Source organism: Serinus canaria, chromosome 27 (genome assembly GCF_022539315.1).
Source record: "Serinus canaria isolate serCan28SL12 chromosome 27, serCan2020, whole genome shotgun sequence".
Taxonomy (NCBI): Eukaryota; Metazoa; Chordata; class Aves; order Passeriformes; family Fringillidae; genus Serinus; species Serinus canaria.
In genome coordinates, this window is record NC_066340.1 from 3693258 (window position 1) to 3715354 (window position 22097).

The 22097-nt window shown below is 49.8% G+C and overlaps 1 protein-coding gene across 2 annotated transcripts in view; it reads right to left on the bottom strand.

Moving 5' to 3' along the window:
* The window catches only part of NSF (N-ethylmaleimide sensitive factor, vesicle fusing ATPase), a 79405-nt gene that overhangs the window by 50292 nt on the left and 7016 nt on the right, over positions 1-22097 (bottom strand). For both annotated transcript variants that reach the window (XM_018921320.3, XM_009096567.4), the window contains exons 2-4: positions 15361-15446; positions 7600-7699; positions 4770-4809 (exon numbers count right to left, since the gene is read on the bottom strand). In XM_018921320.3, the coding sequence (XP_018776865.1) occupies positions 4770-4809; positions 7600-7699; positions 15361-15446 (226 nt within the window). The remainder of the gene's footprint in view (positions 1-4769; positions 4810-7599; positions 7700-15360; positions 15447-22097) is intronic.

The following is a 22097-nucleotide window of genomic DNA, read 5'->3' on the forward strand; positions in this document are numbered from 1 at the left end:
CATTTCCAGGTGTCCTGGGATGATGCTTGTATCCCCATCATGTGCTCTGTTCATGCTGGATATTATGTTCTGTGCCTTCAAGACTGGCTCTGAGAAGTGAAAGTTTTGTTTTGGTTTCTTATCAGTTGCTCCCCCACAGCTGGCAGGACACACAGACAGGGCAGTACACAGTGCTGCTTTTGCTTTTTGCCCTGCTTTTCACTCTGCTCTTGCTTCTGCTTGCTCTTGCTTTCTGCTCCTTCTCATTAGTTAGTTTAGCTAAACAGTCCAAATTTCTTCCCGGACTGTTTCTCCTTTCCTTTTTGGATCCACTTGAACCTGCTCCGGACTGGGACCTGGGAAACACTGGGAGACTTTGCACATTGGGGCTGCAGCAGCTGCCCCAGCACTGGAGGGACTGATAAGAGAGCAACCACCCCAGGAGAGACTATCTGAATCTATCATCTTTTTCAGAGCAGTGAAAGAGTGGTGTCATCTGGTATTGTTCATTTTGTGTGCTGGGGGTGCTGTGCCTGTTAAATAAACAGGTTCTTTCCACCTCTCTCTGAGGAATCATTCCCAAACCAGCTGGGAGGAAGGGCTGTGTGGGTTTGCTTTCTGGAGGGGCCCCCTTTGGAGGTTTTCTCCCAAATTTGCCCTAAACCAGGACACCGGGTTTCCTTGAGTGATGCAGAATCCCCTGAATAGAAAGCCAAGAGGCAGGGAAGGCACTGCACAGCCACTGGCACCCTGAAACCACAGGCACAGCTCGTGGGAAACAAGAGCCCACTCAGGGTGGAAAGAGGGAAAGAGGGTGGAAAGGAAAGAGCAGCACAACCCACAGCTCCAGGGACTGCCCAGCATGGGAGGCCCAAGGGCAGGACCTCACAAACAGGCAGGCCCAGCAATGCAGAAAGCAGCCCCATGATTCTCCAGAAGACTGAGGAGCATTAAGGGTTTGCTTTGAATCTGGAGAGCAAAGTACCAAAGTCTCCTCTGCTACAGCAGTCGTGGCTGAGGGTGAAGAAGGAGAAGGGGAATGTGGGAAAGGTGCTTCACTCCATCCATGATTTCCTGTCCAGCCCCTGGCAGCAGAATGGCTCCAGAACCAAGCTGCAGATGCTGAGGTGTGATGGCAACACAAGCCCCCAGCATGGGCTGCTCCAGGATTGTCCACATGAAGGGAACAAGGAGAGCCTGTCCCTGCTGGAGGTGTGACCAGAACACACAGCACACACCCCAAACATCCTTCCTGGGAGGAGCTGCCACACACAGATCCTCAGCAAACAGGGATAAAGATGAAAACACTACACTGTTTCCTGATCTACTGCACGAGTTCTTCCAAAAGGGGTACAGCAGCAGGGTGATCCCTTTGGGCCTGCAAGCAAACACCAGGAGCTCCTCTCTCCTTACAGCTCACCTCTGAGCAGTTTCCTTTTCCTTGCTGAACCTCATGCCTTTGTCAAATAAAAGTTTCTGGAATATCAGTCCCTGGATTGGGTCACATCACAGCCTGAGGTGTCAGCAGCCCTTCCACCCAGGACTGAGTGCTGAGGGGAACCCCCAGCATGGGGCTGCAGCCCACTCAGCAGAGTACAGCACCAGCTCCAAGAGCCTGGAATGTCCCAGAGAGAGGCTGGGAGTGCAGCAGGAACCTCCTGGCTCTGGGCAGGCTGCAGGGACCTCCCCGGGGTGGGAAGGCACAGCCTGCCCTGGCTCCAGCTGGGAACCTCTGCTGGGAATACAGGAGCTGGTGCAGCTGGAGTGCATGGAAGGCAGGACAGACACATCCATCAGGGCACTGTGTCTTCCCACCAGGAAATCCACTCACCTGGAAAACCTTTACTGCATCATCAGGGGCTCAGCAGGACTCATCACTGCTCCACAGAGCTGTGGGCTGCATTTACACTGACATTTAAAACACAGCTTCCACATTATCAGGGGACCAGGACAAAGCAGAAGCCCTGGGAAATCACTGGCTTTGTGAACACTTCTCCCTACCTGCAGAATGTTTTTACAAATCCCTTCCACCCAGCACGGAGTCAGATGACATTTAGTCACTGTGCACAGAATCACTGCATTATTTTTGTTAACACAAGCTCCCACGTAGCTGGGAGGTTTACAGCAGGACAAGGACAGCCACAAACTGCTCTAAGAGCTGATCACAGAATATCAGTGCTTCTTCCCCCAAAAGACCTGAGTACTGAAAAGCATTGATCTGTTAGTGAGTTGGCACATGATCAGCCAAACAAGAGTGGGAAACAAATTAATTTATGAATTAATTTTCCCATTATAGGTCCTTCTTCAGTTAAAACAAGACCAGCAGGCAAAAAAAGAAATATCACAGATTAACAGAACATCAAGGTTGGGAAAGGCCTCCAGGATCACCAAGTCCAACCATCAACCCAGCACCAGCACCATGGTCACCTCCAAATGCCACATCCACCAGTTCTTCAAACATTTCCAGGGATGGTGACCCCACCACTGTCCTGGGCAGCCTGTTCCAAGCCTTTACAACCCATTCTGTGAAGAAATTTTCCTTAATATCCAACCTACACCTCCCTCTGGCACAACCTGAGACTGTTTCCTTCCATCCTGTCCCTTTTCTCCTGGGAGAAGAGACCAAGCTCCTTGCAGGTCACTGTGTGGAGCAGGAAGGTCTCCCCCAGCCTTCCCCTCCAGGTTCAACTCCTGGTCTATGGGACATCCAGAGAGGCAGAGACACCCTCCAGCTGTCCCCACAAACACATCAGACTTCACATCTGAGTACCGATCCATGCTCATGGAGCTGCTGAGACCACAGGAGCTGGGAAAACAAACAACCAGGAGGGAGCTACCCCAGGAGCACCTCACACCCACAGTGTCCGAGGCTGGAAATGAGGGTGTGAATTCTGCTGTCATCTCTCAGAGCAGAACTGCTGGGGCAGCTCTCTGCTGTTCATTGGGCAGTTTTTCTTTATCTCTCCCACAACCAATCCTCCCTCCAGGAGATCTCTGCTGTCCATGGCCAGGGGGTGTCCCTGCAGGGCTGATCAAATTCCATCATCCCATGGGGAGATGCTCTGCCCAGGGGAGGAGCCAAGCATTCCTACCTGGATCCAATCTGACCTGGGAACAGCCCAGCAGCCTTTGCCCACTGCATTCCCAGAGGAGCAGCTTTCTGCTGCCCTGCATTCCCAGAGGGAGAGCAGGCCCATCTCCAGCAGCCCTGGAGCTGCAGAGGAAAACTCCCCCCTTGTGCAGGATCCCTGCTCCAGCAGAACCACAGCTGGCACTGCAGGAGGGCTGAGCCCCCTGGGATGGGACTGTGCCACCACCCTGAGCCCCCCTGGGATGGGACTGTGCCACCACCCTGAGCCCCCTGGGATGGGGCTGTGCCCCCACCCTGAGCCCCCCTGGGATGGGGCTGTGCCCCCACCCTGAGCCCCCCTGGGATGGGACTGTGCCACCACCCTGAGCCCCCTGGGATGGGACTGTGCCACCACCCTGAGCCCCCTGGGATGGGGCTGTGCCCCCACCCTGAGCCCCCTGGGATGGGGCTGTGCCCCCACCCTGAGCCCCCCTGGGATGGGACTGTGCCACCACCCTGACACACAGGGGGCAGGGCCTGCTCTGACTCTGGCAGGGGTTTGTTTTCTTTTTTGTACTATTGCATTTTTATTTTTAATTTTCCTAGTAAAGAACTGTTATTCCTATTCCCATATCTTTGCCTGAGAGCCCCTTAATTTCAAAATTATAATAATTCAGAGGGAGAGGGTTTACATTTTCCATTTCAAGGGAGGCTCCTGCCTCCTCAGCAGACACCTGGCTTTCCAAACCCAGACCCACAGCCACAGCACTCCTCAGGCCCAGCCCTCCTCATCCTGACAGAGGATGCAGCCACCAGCTCTGCCCACAGTCCCAAAGGAGGGAATTCCCTGACCCACTGGGAGCTACTCTAGAGGCAAAGCCTCTTGAACAGTGGGCTCCAGTGCAGGATCCCAGCAAGGCAGAGGAGGAGCTGCCCTCTCCAGGAGCACAGAGGTGACTCCTGATGGTCCAAAGAACAAATGTGATCCATTACCTGGACCTGCTGTAGCAAAGAACACAGAGACCCTCCTGTAACTCCTGCTGCCAGGAGTCTGGTCAGCATTCCAGCAGCTACAGGCAGGGTCAACAGCTGCACCTGGAGCTGACAGTGATCCAGGCAGAGGGAATAGTGACACACAGCACAAAGGGACAAAAGAGCTAATTGCTCTCCTCCAAACATTCACCAAGGCTTGGAAGGCTCAAGAAGACTTGAAATAGGAATAAGGATTCACCCCAGCCCTTCACCTTGCTGCAGAATATTCTGGTCAGATACTGGTGCAAACATCAGTGCTGCTCCCAAAGCTCAGCACTGCAGGGCACACTGCTGCTCCTGGAACTAGAACATCCCAATTCATTCCAATGCTGCTGCCAAGAAATTCCCCAAGGACAAGAGCTGTCCTCTGTTAGTGGGAGTGTTCTCCAGAGACCTAGAACAGGCTACCCAGAACATGTGCAATGTTCATATCTGCATGTGGACACTGACATCCCACACAGCGCCAGGCTGAGATAGCAGCAAGATTCTGGAGAAACTGCCAAAATAGTCTGCCCAAGTCTGGAAAACATTAAAAGCACAAAAGCTGCAGAGAGGAGAGCAGCTCTTCACTAACGAGGTCCTCACATCACCTGGAGAAGGACTGGAGCTCTGTGAGTTCCCAATTCAGGATGGAAACATGAATTCAGCTTTATGAACACATCCCAATCACTCTGACTGACTGACTCACCATCGATCTCCTGCCCGATGGAAAGGCCGGCCCATTTTCTCTGAAAAACAAGAGACAAAGGTCAGAACACCTGTCCTGCAGAGCACCTGTCCCTCAGAACAAACACCTGCCCTGCAGAACAAACACCTGCCCTGCAGAACAGCTGCCCCCTCAAATGCAGCCTCCTCACCCAGAGGAGCAGGATCCCCTGGAGAACCTTCACCAGCAGAAAAAAGGGGCAGAATGGAATATCCCAAAGACCCCCAAATTAACAGGAAACAAGTAAAAAACATTGAATAATCTCTCCAAATAATTCTAGTGATCTCAGAAGGTTTCTGTCCAACCTCCTGGTTGCTGATCTCTCCACCATTCTGGAGGCAGAAGTTGTGGTGCTGGATGGGGCTTTTTGTCCTTCTGCTCATTTCCTACCAAAGCCGAAGTTCTGAGCATCCACAGGTACCAGAATGGCTGTTACACACCCCATGAGCATTATGTGCTTCAAGGTACAATATTACCTGAACCAAGAGAACCAGTAAAAATAAAACTGTTCAATCTTTAGGTCCCTTGGAAATTCCTTTAGAAAGACTTGTGCTGCACAGAATTGCAGAAGTGGGAAATGGTTCACGAATTATGTGACACAAAAAAAATCTATAACCTTTACTATTCCAACAGCTCTGGCTTGATGACTGCAAAGATGTGCTTTTCCCAGTGGCTGCTGCTGTGTTCCAGACTGGCTGCAGTGTGTTCTCAGCCCTCAGCACAGGCTGTGCCATGTTCACAACCCCTCAGGTATCAAATAGAGGCACCAGGCACATGCAGGTGTCATTACAAACAGCTCTGGGGAGATCACATCTGAAAAGCTGTAGTTTATGGTCATTTGTGTTTGCCTTTTTGTCTGGGAGAAGGAACACAATGAATTTGCTTACAAAGTGAACAGTTCCCCCTTTATACCCTCTCCAATCTCCACAGAATATCCTGAGTGGGAAGGGACCCCAAAGGATCATCCAGTGCAGCTCCTGCCCTGCTCAGACCCCCCAGCAATCCCAGCCTGTGCATCCCTGGCTCCTGGAGCTCTGGCAGCCTCAGGGCTCTGCCAACTCCCTGGGCAGTGCCAGCACCCTCTGGGGGAAGGTTTGTCAGGATCTTCTCTGTGGCTCAACCCCCACCATGCTCACCTGGCTGGTTTCTGCTAAAGGTTTATCATCACTGCACAGCAATTAGTGTTTTAGGCTCTCAGGATACAAAATTTGTCACAGCTTTCAGTGTTAGGAGTCAAGAATCAAGATTACCACAGAATAAAGGTGGTCAAGAACTCCATGTGAATAGTGAGTGCACAACAAAGAGATGTTCTGTAGGCCTCAGAGCACAGACATCCCTGAACAGGAGCAGTAAACACAGTGGGTGTCAGACTGACTGCAACCATCTAAGGCTCTGGGAAATACTGGGAATTTTAAAATTTAAACCCAGTATCAGGAATGCCCCAGCACTCAGAGGGCTGAAACAGCTCTGCTGTGGAATCAGGCTGAGGGAATGGGGGTTGTTCAGCCTGGAGGAGACTCTGGGGGATCTCACTGTGGCCTTTCAATACTTAAAGTGGGCTTAAATCCTTTTAAGAGGACAGACTTTTTAGTAGGGACTGTAGCAAAAGAAAAAGGGGAGGTGGCTTTAAGCTAAAAGAGGGTGAATTCAGACATTTCATATGGTGAAAATAGTAAAACCTTGCTCAGAGATGTTCTAGAGAACACTCAAGGCCATACTGGAGAAGGGCTGTAGACAAAGTGCTCTGGTGGGAAATGTCCCTGTTCAGCCAGCCTTTAAGGGCCCCTTCTAACCCAAAAAGCTCTACAACCCTCCACACCAAGCATTCACCTCCCAGAGGCTGCAGCACTGCCTGCACAGCCCCTTCTCCCAGGGGAGCACCAGGCCTCACCCCTTGGCAGATGGGCTCTCCTGGCTCCACTACAACCACAACACACAAAAATCAACCCCAGACCTGAGAGCACTGACTGCACCAGCACCAGCATCTCCTGCTGGGCACTGCAGGGCACCACAAACCACAGCCAGACACTGGTGAACATAACATCCCCCACCCAGTCACTGGGACAGACCCAGTTCCAGCAGCACATCAAAAGGCAAAATGTCATCTGAGGGCTTGTGCCAAGATGTGCTGAGGAAATAAAATCTGTGTTTGCAGCACAGAGCAGAGAGTGGCAGGGAGATATGAAAGCACTGAATCAGAGACCACAACTGCTGCAGGTTCATGGGATGAGACTCAGTGTGAGCAGTAAAAAGCTACAAGCTTCATTTTTCAATTTAGAACGTAATTATATTCATTATTTATTCTAAGCATCATTTAGCATCTGATGATGACTTAATTAAGAAAGAGGAGACAAAGGGGTTTGGGGTTTTTTTTATGCATTTCATTGCACTTTTCATCTAAAAATATTAATAATGACTGAATGCAGTCAATAAAACTTCCAGCAGGTCTTAAAAATAAAAAACACAGCAAAGAAACCCTTTAAAGTCAAGGAAAAATGGGGAACAATAAAGATTCACAAGGAAGGGAAGATATTGCTTAGACTTTTCCTTTTCAAATAATTTCTTTCTGGTGAATTTTTAAAAGGTTAAATTACACATTTTCCAGTATCTTTATCCCACCATGCACTAAAAATATACCAAAGCAATATAAGCACAGTCACTTCAGTTGCAGTATGAGTATCCTTGAACTTTTGCTGGCAGAAATCAAATTTGCAGCACACATTTATTCCAATTAGAGAACTTATCATCAATCCTGATCCTAAAAGAGATTTTGCTAATTGTGTAGCAGAGTAAAAGTCCAACCATGCCATACCTGGGGCAAGCTGAAGGCAATGCTGCCAGGGACAACCGAGGGGTGGGTTCTCAGAGTGAAGATGTACTTGTGGTTGGGAGAGGTCTTCACCACAACATGTCTGGAAAAGAGAGCAGTATTTTATTCTGATGTGTACCAGGAGGGTTTTGCATTGCTCACAGGGCTGTGGGAGCTCAAAAGAAACACACAGCTTATCTCTAGGGCTACACAGGAAAACCAAAAGCATTGGAGGCACAGCCTGGCTCAGAGACACAGCAGGGTGACAGAGCCCACCACCCTCACTGGTGCAATGTGATCTCAAAGCCCAACTGCAAGACTTTGCACCAAAAATCAATATTTGCATCCTGTCATCCTGATACTTTCTGTAAAAAATCTCCTTGCCCAAGATCTTCTCCTGGGAAGCTGAGAAGCCTCAGAGAAAAATGTAAATAATAATTATCTGATTGCTGCTCCAGTGTTTGCTGCTTTGGAATGTGGTCTGGAGATTGCTGATCAACAGGTGGTGGTTTGATTGGTTTCATGTGAATTGTTTTTACTTAATGACCAATCACCAGCAGCTGTGTTGGACTCTGAGTAGTCAGTCACAAGTTTTTATTATTCATTCTTGTTAAACCTCCTGATGTATCCATCTCTTTCTTTAGTATAGTTTAGTAAAGTATTCTTTTAATATAATATAAAATAATAAATCAGCCTTCTGAGAACACGGAGTCAGATCCACATCTCTCATCTTGTCCTGGGGACCTCACAAACCCCACAACATCCCCCCAGTAGCCCTTCCCTTCAGCATTGCACTGTACAAATGAGAGAGAACCAAACCACAAACACCACAGCTAAAAATCAACACAGGTTCACATCTCAAGCATGAGCACCAGAGCACCAATATTTTACCCCCATCCCCAGAGTGATGCTAACAAGAAATAGATGCAAAGCCCAGACAGGGATCTGAGTGTATTGTTTAGAAATTTGATAGCAGAAAAAAAATGAGAGGAATTTCTGTACAAAAAGTAAAATCACACAGGCCCTGGGGCTGCTCCTCCTGGCACAAGTGACCAGCTGATCTTGAACTCAGACAGCATCTGTGTGGCTGGAAAAACAGTATCAGTGCTGGAAAGTGGCCCTGTGGGAAAGGACCTGGGGGTGCTGATGGACAGCAGCTGAACAGGGATGCACTCTTGATGTGTGCCCAGCGGGGCAAAAAGGCCAAGGGCACCTGGCCTGTACCAGAAACAGAGTGGCCAGCAGGCCCAGGGCAGGGACTGTCCCCCTGTGCCAGGCACTGGTGTGTCAGAATAAATCACTCCATTTTCTTCATGGTGAGAAAAGCTCCCTCTTTCCCCACATGCTGGTTTTTATCCAGTTTTACAGACCTCGTGGTGACTCCGTTGGTCAGCAGCTCTCTTGCCAATTACTGTATTGATTAGTAACAAGCTGTCATTCTGTATTGATTGGTCACTCAAACCACTGGGGTGTACATGCAGGAAAGTTGTTTATAAGAGATAGTTTTATTTTTTCTATCTAACAGTATAAAAACAGTTTATACAGGTGCTGGCTGGTTTTCACCCAGGAACAGATTGTTATGTTAATGAACTGCTCACATCAGGATTCCTTTCACATGGGAACTTGCAAAGTGCTACCTTGACAAGGCCAGCCACTGATTTTAGGAGAGCAGGCTTCAGGCTTGATTTTATGAGGCTTTCTTTATAATTTTTCTACCTTACTGCAACACTGGTGAGGCCACACCTTGAGGACTCGGGTCAGTTCTGGCTCCTCACTCCCAGGAAGACCTTGAGGGGCCGGAACACGTCCAAGGAATGGAGATGGGGGAAGGGTCTGGAGCACCAGGAGTGGCTGAGGGAGCTGGGGGGACTCAGCCTGGACTTTCTGACTCTCCACACCTCCCTGACAGGACAGGGCAGCCAGGACAGGAGGGGGGTGGCCTCTGCTCCCAGGGAACAGGAACAGGATGAGAAGAAATGGCCTCAAGATGTGCCAGGGGAGGTTTGAACATCAGGAAGAGCATCATGGCAGGGGCTGTCCAGTGAGGTTTGGAGTCCTCATCCCTGGAGGTACCCAAGGAACCCTCAGTGCCCTGGGCTGGGGACAAGGTGGGCATTGGGCACAGGTGGGACTCAGTGATCTGGGAGACCTTTTCCTCAATGATTCCATCATAGAACAGTTAGAAAACCAGAGCAGTACAAGCAGTCAGCAGAAGACACAGCAGCAGCCATGGCATGTGTCTGTCACACTCAGAATTGAAGCTGTCAGCAACAAAGATACTCAAAAGCTGCTTATAGCTTCCTCAGACTATGCCTGATAGCTCTTATCATGTGATAGGCAGACAGCTTGCTGGCATGAGAAAGCAAAACCAGAGGAGGCTGGGATTTGTGTGCTCTGGCAGCAGGGTGATGCTGGAATCAGGGCTCACCTCATCTTCCTCTCACAGCTGCTGGCACTGTGAGCACCCTTGGGGTACACAAGGCACCATCTCTGATTTCACCCCTCACCAACCCCAAGGTCAGGAAGGGCAGCATGAGCTGTGCTGGCAGCCAAGGTCCTGACTCCTGGCCCTCCTCCCTTCCTGCAGCCCATGTTTCCCATGCACATATGCTCCCTACACTTCCATTTGCACATGCCCAGCCAATCCAGCACCATTCAAGTGAGGATCTGCACTGGCTCCATCCTGTGTGCAGAACAGCTCCAGCCACACCACAGGAAGGAGCATATGGCCCTTGGAGACAAGAGGAAATGTAGCCCAAACCGGGAGCCATGGCAGCCCAAACCTGGAGCCATGGCAGCCCAAACTGGAAGCCATGGCCAGCTGTCTCCCGTAAACCCCTCCCAGGCACTGCTGGCACTTGGTGGCCTGGCAGGGTCAGAAGCATTTTCAACACATCAAAATGACAACAGAGCTCCCAGCTCAGGCAGACACTGAGCTGAGTCCTCACTGGTTCAGACCCAAAATCACCCAGCAGCTGCCAGGACACCCTTTCCTTGCCTTCTCCTCCTCCTCCTGCCCCAGGCATAACTCCAGGAACCTGGTGTAGGTGGTGAAGTTCCATACAAATGTTCCAGGGGAGAACAAGGCATTAATTGGTGCTGCACAGCAGCCAGGGAAGATTTATGGAGATTGGGAGACAGCAGGTGTCACTCCTGCCTTCAAGTAGGAGGATCCAAGGAATTACAGGCTGGTCAGCCTTACCTTACTCCCTAGGGAAGTGATGGAGCAACTAATCCAGGAAGCCAAACAGATTAAAGCACAAAAAAGTGACTGGGAGTCACTGAGCATGGATTTAGGAGTGGTCAGCGTGGATTTACAAAGGAAAATCCATCCTGAACAGCATGACAGCCTTCTCCAAAGAAATGGTGAGCTCTGGGGCTGAAGGGACAGCTGGATTTATCCCAACACTGGCAAACTTTCCACACTGCCTGGCACAGCCACCCTCAGACCCTGCTGAGATACAGACTGGGCAGGGTGGGAGGCTGGAGGCTGAACTGGGGCTGCAGCCAACAGCATCAAATCCACTGCAGGTCACTGGGATGTGCAACTCCCACTGCAGGAGGTCACCCCAGGAGTCCACATGGGGCCAAAATTATTTAACCCCTTCATTTTGAGCACCTGAAGGGACAGAGCTCCTCAGCCAGCCCACAGGGGACACACCTGGGTGTGCTGCTGCTCAGAGGGACCCCAACAGATCCCAGTCAAGCTCAATAAGGGCAAATTCAAAGTTCTCCACCTGGGGGGAACAATCCCATGCACCTGTACAGGCTGGGGGCCAAGAAGCCCTGGAACCAGGTGGACAGTGAGCTCAAGAGGAGCCAGCAACACATCCCTGCAGCACATGTGGTAAGATCCCCTTGGGGTGCATTAGCCAGGACCAGGCTGCACAGGGTGGCCAGAGCAGCTGGGGCTGCCCCTGGATCCCTGGCAGTGCCCAAGGCCAGGCTGAACATTGGGGCTTGGAGCAGCGTGGGACAGTGGGAGGTGTCCCTGCCATGGCAGGGGTGGAAGGGGAAGTTTTCAAGGTCCCCCTTGCAGCCCAAGCCATTGGGCTAGTCCATGATTAGGGAGAGCACCAGCAGCAGGACCAGGCAGTGATCCTCCCTGGATGGAACAGTGCTCCAAGGACAGCTCATTTCAAACTGAGCACTGGGTAAAGCAGAGAACTACCCAGGAGGACAGCACTGAAAGCAGGAGTTTTCCAGCACAGTATTACCCTGAGTAATCCAAATTAGTATTGACATACAACCAACTGGAGAGGAAGGTGTGACAGTGCAGAGCATGAGAGAAACATGCCCAGAGGCAACAAACAAGTTCCAGCTACAATTCAGAAATACTTCACCACAAAATGCACCTGATGACAACTAACACCTGACTGGAAGCAGCTCCTGACACAGGAAAAGACCCAAAATTAAAGCTTTTTAAAGCCCCCAATGGGTCCTGAGCAGTGCACACAAAAGCGACTTCAACATGTAAAGATCCAGCATCTCTGCAGGAAAAAACAAACTCCATCACTGCTGGGCTTCACTTCAAAAACCCAAAATGCAAGAAAATTACAATACCTTGGGGAGGAGTAGCCACAAAGATTTGATTACCAATTGCAATTACCAAGTTTTTCTGGGATATTCCATTCACCAGAAACATCTCCAGCAAAGCAATAAGACAGCAGAGCTTGGTACTGTCAGAAAGATGCCAAAAAGAAAAAATAAAGACAAAAAATTTTTTTTAAAAAATCAACTTTCTAAAAGGAAATACTAGGAAAGGTCAAATCCTGACAGGTTCTGAGACAAACTCTGCATAAGACACAGGAAAAGCCACGTTTCTTTTCAAAGACAGCAGGAGCAGGCAGCTTCCAACAAACTGTAAACAATCTAAGTACCACAAATAAGGCAACAGCAGAAAAACTAAATGCATTTTCCTACACTGATGTTCACCAGGAAGGAGCTCAGAGAGCTCATGGAGACACAGAGGGGAAATCTCAAACTCATTAAGAGCTTCTGGTTATACACAAACAAAAGGAACAACAAATCACCAGGGCCAGACAGCTCCTAGAGCTCTCCCAGGAGGAACTGCTGCTCTGTTCCGTGTGTAAATCCTCGCCTGCAACTGTCAGATCCAACCCATGTGCTGCCAGCTCTTAGGAAGGGCTCCAGGAAACTGAGTCCAGGAAACTGCTGGGAATTTTGCTGGCCAGGCTGGGCAAACCAAGAGAAACTGCAGCAGGCATGAATTAACCTGTGAGTGCCTCAGATTTTTCGGTGCTGAAGCACGAGCAGGGCTCCTGTGAGGAGGGGATGACTCAGGTATCCATGAGGAGGTGCCAGCAGGGATCTCATCCCATGCAGGACATGTATGGAAACCCACAGCAATCACCCAGCAAGGGCTCCTCAGAAAACTAAACTGGCCTAGAAGGGATGGGCTTCCCATGTGAGAGGGAACAAGCAGCTCTTAACAGGAACAAAAACCTGCCCTGATTGCTGTCCCCACAGCCTGGCTGTGCTCAGAACTGGTTTCTCTCTCCAAACTGCACTCAAGGTAGAAGCAGGACACAGGAGCTGAAGATGGTGCCACTGCCCAAACCATTACACAGCACACACTGTGTGTGCATGGCCTGGTGTGAACTCATCCCTGACTCATCCCTGCCCAGCTCAGGGGTACAGGAAGTGAAGCATGAGAAGATGATCAGCAGCACCCTGGGGTTAAAGCATCGCCTTGATCCAAAGGCAAACTCCAGCTCTACAGCCCCAGCTGCAAATAGAGCAGAGCCCTTGTGGAGGTACCACCAAAAACACTCCTCAGCAAGCAGTGTGGTAGGGACCTGAGCCAAGGGCACTGCCAGCAGAGCTGCAGCAGGGCTGGCTCCAGGAATCTGCAGCAGGGCTGGCTCCAGGGATGTGCAGCAGGGCTGGCTCCAGGGATGGGCAGCAGGGCTGGTCCCAGGGAGCTGCAACAGGGCTGACCCCAGGGGAACTGCAGCAGGGCTGGCTCCAGGGGTGCTGCAGCAGGGCTGGTCCCAGGGGAACTGCAGCAGGGCTGGCCCCAGGGAGCTGCAGCAGGGCCGGCCCCAGGGGAGCTGCAGCAAGGCTGGCTCCAGGGGAGCTGCAGCAGGGCTGGCCCCAGGGGAGCTGCAGCAGGGCTGGCCCCAGGGGAGCTGCAGCAGGGCTGGCCCCAGGGGAGCTGCAGCAGGGCTGGCCCCAGGGGAGCTGCAGCAGGGCTGGCCCCAGGGGAGCTGCAGCAGGGCTGGCTCCAGGGGAGCTGCAGCAGGGCTGGCCCCAGGGATCTGCAATGCAGCACCAGCCCCAGCACTGCCAACAGCAGGAGCTGCCCGTGCTCCCTCTGACACTGAGCAGCCATCTGCAGCATCTGCTCCTGACCAAACACACTGCTGGTGTGTGAGCACCACTGCTAGAAATAAACAGCTCCCAGGGGCACAGGAACAGCCAGAATCACATCCAGCCTGCTGAGCCAGCACATCCCAGGGCACTGCTTCCTGCATGCTGCCACAAATGCCAGGAGAGAAGGTTCTGGAAGCAAAAGGAGCACAGCCGGCTGCAGGGCTGGCAGCTGGGTCCCTGCAGGACATCCATTCTGGAGGAAATTAAAGTTTTTATAATGCATGAGGTACAATGCTCAGTTCAGGTATTTTTGTAACTTAATTATATTGAAAAAAAATCAGTCTGGGGGAAACCATACTTTGAAAAGACCAGGACATTTCTCTGCCCAAGCAGACACTTTTGCCTGCTTCTGACTCAGTAAGTTCTGCTGGTTTAGGGGGTGATTTTGTTTGGTTTTGGCATTTTGTACTCCAGTTGGGCTCATGAAATCACAGTTCAGTTCATCCCTGCAGAGCCGTGACAGGAGGCAGGGCAGCAGAGCTGGCTGTCAGCACAGGCAGGCAGAACACATCCCTGCATTGCTGCAGCTCAGCACTGCTGTGTTCTGCACCCTGAGCAGAGTTCACCTGGGGCAGGTATTTTATATAAAGGAGGGCATATCATTCAGTATCTCCTTTACCATTTTTCCCATTTTTCAAACCCAAGCCTTTCTGCCTTGTGCTGCACATGAAATTAATGACTTCTGTCTACAACCTACATACCAAAATCTGTCAGAGCGTCCCTAAAGCTGCAGCAAAGCAAAGAATCTCACTATGTGAATTGGCTTCTTGTAATTCAAATCCTTCTGCGTGGGCTGAGCTGAACAATGCAGGTGTTTTCCACCTAACAGAAATAAACCCCAGAGTTGGGTTTCATCAGTCACCCCAAAACTGCAATTAAAGAATCCAGCTTGTGGTGCCCACACTCTGGCTGCTTCTCCTTTTGTTCTTGTGCATGAAAACCCTGAGAAAAGAGCTCAGCACTCCCATATGATGTGAAAGTGAGAAGATGCCCCAAGTAACACAATAAAATGATAAAAACATATTTGAAATAGTTCAAATATTCTTACTATGTAACAGGAACAACAGCAAAACCAAAACAAATCAAAATTATCACAAGAAGTACTTCATTAAAATAATTATTCTATTCGTTAAGCAGATGCAGTTCCCAAGAAAGAAATACTTTATAGAAACAGTAACCCTCCTTCCAGTATCTGCCATTTCCAGCATGAGCCACACTGGAAGTTCTGATCCCTAAAGACACACAAGTTTTGTTAATCCAGCTGCTGTGTTCACCTTTCCAAACCTGAAATGTCATTCCCCCTCCACACAAATTTTGAAAACAATTCCTTTTTGGTTAAAAGCTGAAAGAGCAACAGTGCACACTTACTGCCCAGACTGGAAGTCCTTCTCATTCACCACAGCACAGTTGGTTAAGGACAGCTCATCAGTGGGACATCTCGCTGCTTGCATAGGCTACAAGAGAGGGGAGGAAAAAATGTCAATAAAATTCTGGTTTTCCTTTACCAAGCCAAGCCTCAAGACTTCTGCAAAACCACAAAGCACAGAACAGATCTCCTGAGTCCTGGCACATTCTCAGAGCCCACTGGTATCAACAAGCTCCTCTCCCAGGTTCCTCCGAACATTTCCACACGTCACAGGCTCTTGTATCCCAAAGCTCTGCATTTTGGGACTATTATGTACTTTGTATTTTCTACCCTAGCTACACAAATACTTTAAAATCAGCTGGGAGAAAGCCTGCAAGGCAAATACTGTTAACTTGCAGGTGAACCCTGGCACTAAAGCTTCCCCAATGCTGGCACAAGGCAGGAGCAATCAGCATTCCCTGCAAGGTGTTTCTTGCACAGTGACAGGGCACTGGGATTTTCTGGAAGCTGCTAAGGGAAGCAGCCTGGAGCCAGAGCAGCTCCCTACAGCCCTGTCTCACAGTGCTGGGCTGGGTCACAGAGCCCATGTGGGGAGGAAGGGAGGGATAAAGATGTGACCTTCCCTCTTCCCTGAACATAACTCAGAAAAGTGGAATTTCAGCAGGTCCATTCTGCATAAACCCCTTCACCCAGTGCAGTGAGAGTCCACAGGAAGGTCTGACCTCAGCCAGCAGCTATCCAACCCCACAATCCCTTTGTATCACTTCTCAAAAGAAAGAGCACATGTGAATATTTTCCACTCTACAGGAAACATCCCAGATCCATACCACACAGAAGAAAATTAGGTAAAATAGTTAATTCCGGCCTATCACTATGAAAAAAATTACTGCAACAAATTTTGTGGGGGAGTCCTCCCCATCTTTTTATTCTCTAATACCAGAGGACCAATCCTTTTTCAGGAGTATCTGCTCATTCTTGTCCTTTCCACTGTTACTCATCAATCAGCAATTAAAACCTGAAATAGCAGCACTCCCAGCCCAAGCTGCCCATCCCCACCATGAGGCAGGATGGAGATGGGGGGAGCACAGCAGAGGGACCCCAGCCCCATCCTACACCCTCACCCCACCTGCTCCTGCAGAATTATACCACAAAACAAGAGCTGAATGATGAAAATTGTGATCAAAATGCCTCCAGAATGGAGAAAGGGATGGAAAAGGCAAGATGTTTCTGTCATTAGCTCTGGACTGAAGACATTTCATTTGGGGAAAAGCTGAACTTGCTCCCCAAAGTGTCATTTGGAGAATCAAAGCACAGTTACCTCTGTCAGATACAAATTTGCAGGCAGTGCAACAGAAACTATTTGACAGCCTCAACCTATTGGTAAAAGTAATTCAGGAGGGATTTTCTCCTAAACCACCCTTAAATCCCAGCAGCAAGCACAGGAAATGCACTGATCCCAACACACAGATCGAAATCATTTCCCAGGAGTTACTGCTCTCCTCAGCCCTCCTCCCCCAGCCCCTCTGGGACAAGAATCAGAGAAATCCCCCCCAGAAATTCCCCCCCAGCCTGCTGTGAAGTTCAGATCAACTTTCATGGCACAATGTGATTTGTGTCGAGTACTTGCTATTTAGAACAGAACCAACTCATTACTTTTACTAAATAATGCTCAATTGCCCTTGACATATGTGACAACCAAAAAAGATTCCATTTTCAGGCCTGAAGCAGATTTATCTATCTGAATGCTGAGTGTAATAAAAGACTCAAATGTTCTTGAAATAAAATTAAATTAATAAAAAATAATAAAATAAAATAAATCCACATCAGTGGATTTATGAGATACACAGCCTGTCTGCTGAGGCCCCTTGGCCTGGGGCACTTCACAGCAAACATTCACCATTTTATCACTTCTCCCATCTGCAGGGCCCAGTTTTGTGAAGGACATGCCCTGATAAGACGCATTACAGGGGATATTTCTGGAGAAAAGTGGACACGGAGCTCCTGGATTAAACCTTTTTACAGCATTAGTCCTCGAGTGCATTTTTAATCCTCAGTGACAAACTGCTCCCTACACGCAGCGAGCGCCTGGCCAAGCTGCTGCTCCTGTCTGCACTGGGAACAGAATCACAGAAACCCCAGAATCACAGAAATCCCAGAATCCCAGAATAATGAGGCTGGAAGAGACCTCTAAGATCATCGAGTCCAACCTGGGCCCTAACACCTCAGCTAGACTATAGCACCAAGGGCCATGCCCAGTCTTTTTTAAACACATCCAGAGATGGTGATTCTACCAGGTCCCTGGGAAGAGCATTCCAGTACTTTATTATTCTTTGGGTGAAACATGTTTTCCTAATATCCAACCTGTACCTTCCCTGATGCAGCTTGAGACTGTGTCCTCTGGTTCTGTCAGTGCTGCCTGGTGGAAGAGACTGACCCCAACCTGCCCACAACCTCCCTTCAGGGAGTTGTAGAGAGTGATAAGGTCACTTCTAAGCCTCCTCTTCTCCAGGCTAAACAGCCCTAGCTCCTTCAAACATTCCTCACAGGGCTTCTGTTCCAAGCCCCTCACCAGCCTTGTCGCCTCCTCTGGATGTGCTCAAGCATCTCAACATCCTTCCCAAACTGAGGGGCCAGAACTGGACACAGCACTCGAGGTGTGCCCTCACCAGCGCCAAGTACAGGGGAAGAATGACCTCCCTGCTCCTGCTGGCCACACAATTCCTGATCCAGGCCAGGAGCCACTAGCCTTCTTGGCCACCAAGGCACACTGCTGGCTCATATTCAACCAGCTGTTGACCAACACCCCCAGGTCCCTTTGTGCCTGAGCACTGTCCAGCCACACTGTCCCCAGCTTGTGATGTTGTAGGGGATTTTTGTGGCCAAAATGTAGAACTCGGCACTTGGACTTATTAAACTCCAGGCTGTTGGACTCTGCCCATCCATCCAACCGATCTAAGTCTCTCTGCAGAGCCCTCCTTCCTTCCAGTAGATCAACACAAGCTCCCACACAGAGCTTTGGGAAATGCAGGAACTCCAAGGAGTGCATTCCAAACCCAGCAGCGACTGCAGGCTCTGCAGCACAGCAGAGATGATGGCAGAACACCCTTGGGTGTCTGACACGTGAAATGACGTGGCTGCAGCAGCAGCAGAGACTGTGCCAGCCATCCCAGAGCCTGGCTCATCCTCCTCCTGGGGTCTGGCAGGAGCCCATTTCTCCCTGGCAATGACCGACATCTCAGGCAGCACCTCTGCTCCCAGCCCTCCTCCTCAAGCCCCAAGATTTTGTAGATCTTCAGAAGGTTATCTATATTCTGAAAAGGTTTTAACATCAAACAGCTGCAAGACAGGGGTCTCACTCCCAGGCATGAAGTTCCACAAGGGGGCAAGGGACAGCTTGAGGAAATCTGGTCATGGCAGAGGTGACAATTAAACTGGAAATCACCCAGGCAGGAAGGAAGAACACACTGCTGTGGGGAGCTGCAGGCCTTTTACCTGGCCTCCCCAGAGAGCTCATACCCAGAGCTGCTGCTCTAGGGATGGATCTTTGTCTCTGTGAAGCAGCTGAGCTGTCACAGCCAGGACACAGCACAGGCTGCTCCTGAGGAAGCTTTCCTGGCATAAATGCAGCAGTCCAGGGCTGGAACACACGGCTAGCATATGCCAGTGGTGCTGCTGTCAGAAACTCTTTAAGCTCTTGCATTTTGGGTTCCAGCTTCCCAGGACAGCAGCACAAGGACTTCAGAACCTGCCCATCTCCCCTCTCTGCCATCCCACACCACATTAGGGTACGGGGGCAGGAAAATCCTTGTGAGTATTCCTAGGGATCTCAAAGTAGATTTATACAAACTAGTTTTAAGCAAACTGGCAGGTTACTGCTGGCAACCAGGCAAGACAGCTCTAACAAACCAGAGAGCAAGCTCCTGCAGGTGACAGCAGATGCCACCTGCTGCAGTCACCCCCTGGCACTGCCAGGCTGGAGGTGACCCACTCACCCTCACAGGCTGCTGTTACACCCACATCCACAACATAGATAGATTGGCTTAAAGAAGGCAAATTAGGCAAAAGAATCTTCCAGATAGCTCCAGGTATTGTTCTGGTTTATGCAAAGAGGAGACTCCAAGGACAGCACAGTCCTGAGGAGGTGATTGCACAGTGCTAAAGCATTCCCAGCATCCATCATCCAGCATCAGCAGGCAGCACCTGCTATTAAACCCAGACCTGCTCCAGCACTCCTTCTGATTGCCAAGAGGAAAACAAGACTATGTGATGCACTGATAAATCTCACTCTGAGAGACAAACATGAAGGACCCCACCTCTGGGTTTGTGACAAAGCAGGAACGTTGCCTCAAAACCCAAGAGGCTTAATGACACTGGCATATTTTATTTTTACAAAGAAAAGTTGCCCTGAAGAACAAACAGCTACATAATAGAAACAATCACCACAACATCTGATCTTTCAGAGATTTGTTTTCCAAAGCTGCAAGGACTCACTTTTCTCCACAGAAAAAACAAAACTCATGTGTTCACAAAATCACAGAATAGTTGGGGTTGGAAGGGCCCTCTGGAGATCATCCAGTCCAACCCCCTGCCAAAGCCCAGAAAGTGGTGCTGCTATTTGGATATTTTCACACATACATAAACCACACCTCTCATGTTTTGTCAATTCACCTCTTGTGAATCATTGAGGCTGATGGTAGAGGAAGCCAAGGAAAAACAGGTTTCTCCCCAGAGATAAGGTGGTGGCAATGACTGAAGAGCACTGCTGACAGCTGGTACTGAGAAGAGCTGAAACATTAAGTGCTAAGGCAAAGATGCTCCTCATCCAAGACAGCTGAACTCATTTCATTTCCTAATGCTGAGCAAGAGATTATGAAACAGCCTCTAAAGCTGAGGCAGGTTTGGTTCTGTGCCCTGTTCTCACATGGTTTGTACAAGACAAATATTGTTCAAGTACTGTATGTTCAAAAATCTCCTTTGTGTAAAAGAGACACAGATACACATCCCATGTACATGCAGGTGCACAGAGATGGAATTTCTGGCACTCATGTGCTGGCAGAGGAGCATTAGGAAATGTGACTACTCTGGGTACCAGACATTTCCATTTCCCCAGCAGAGCCCACTGCCAGCTGCATTGAGATGGGGATCCCTGCTCCAAAAAGCACCCAAGCTTTCCTGTAACAGCTGTTGGGCACCAAAGTCTCTTCGAGGCCAGAGCCTCATGACCCAGGAGGGCAGAGAGGTGCAGTGCACCTGCAGAGGTGTAATTCCTGGTGAGCAGTGCAGTCCACACTCCCCAGAGCTCCAGCAGAGGTGCCTCTGCGGGTGGAACCACAGCTGACTCCAAACCAAACACTCATTCACCACCACGGGTCTGCCAATAAAATGAAGTTTGAATACTGACAGGAAGAATTATGATGTCAAAGGAGCTCTGAAGACAAACAAGGAACTGACATGATGAATCACAGATCCTACACATTCTCCAGAAGTATGCTCCTGACAGGAAACACAAAGCTCTGCCTGTATCTCCAGATCCCAGGGACACCAGAGGTGGGCATTACACCTGGGGACACAGGGACAAGCAGCAGCTCCAGCAGGAGGATGAGCTGCAGAGCTGGCTCAGCACCAACCAAGCTCCCAGCACAGGGAAGCCCAAGGACTGTGCCTGCTCTCTACACCCATAACACACCACGGAGCTGAGCAACAGCTCGGCACTGCAGGACACAAGAATGGCCATAAAACAGCAACACCAGCAGAGCTGCTGGCTGCCAGGTAAGAGTGGGGTCCTGACCTGGAGGGGAAGCTGGCTCTGTGACAGTAAAGACAAAACCAAGGCTCCTCTAAAGAACAATTCTGTAATATCCATAAAAGGAATGACAACATGCTGTCACCATCAGGGACACAAGTTGTCCTAAATGCTGTGGTTCTAAATCATTTTAAAAATTAGCTAAGGAAGTTTAGTAGCTTGCAGAGGGTTTTTCTGGACATGTCAAAAAAACACTGAATACAGCTTCCATCTTTCTGCGGCTACACGAGGAAATCAACCTACAAGGAACTTATTGGACAGCAGGCCTGGCCAGACAGGCCCTTCCAGACCTCCTGGCTGTGTCAGGATAAGCTGCAGTCCCTGAAACACACAGCCCTGCTCAGGCCTTGCCATTCCACCTGCTCCCCATGACCTTTATTTGTTTGCTGGAAGTTTTTATTCTCTTCAGAAAGGAGCTGCATTTTCTCTCGACAACAAACTCAGAAATACCAATTTTCTTCTCCTAATAAAGATGAACACACTGGGAAGCTCAAATCTCAGCAGTAATATTCACATTTTTGACAAAGGCAGGGAACACTGAGCGAGCTGCCACCAAGGCAGCCTCAGCACAGCATCCAGAGATGCTGGGGTGAGATGGATCCCTCCTTCCCACGCCCCCTGAGCCACCTCCACGCCATGAATCACCCCCCTGTGATCATGCTACATCACAGAAACCCAAACAGCTCCAAGGAGGAGAGGGAAGAGCTCCCATCAGCACCTCCTGCATCAGCCAGGGCTGGAAATGAAACAGGGAATGTTCCCTTGCATTGCCTGCCCATGGTAGTGGTAACATCCTTGCCTGGTAAGAGCTCCCTCCCAGCACAGATGGGAGCAGGACACAGGAAAGTTTCAGCTTTCATCTTTTACAGATTCTGCATTGTATTAGTATATAACTCTGAACTTCACATAAAGTGTTAGCCAGTTCAGTTTAGTTGG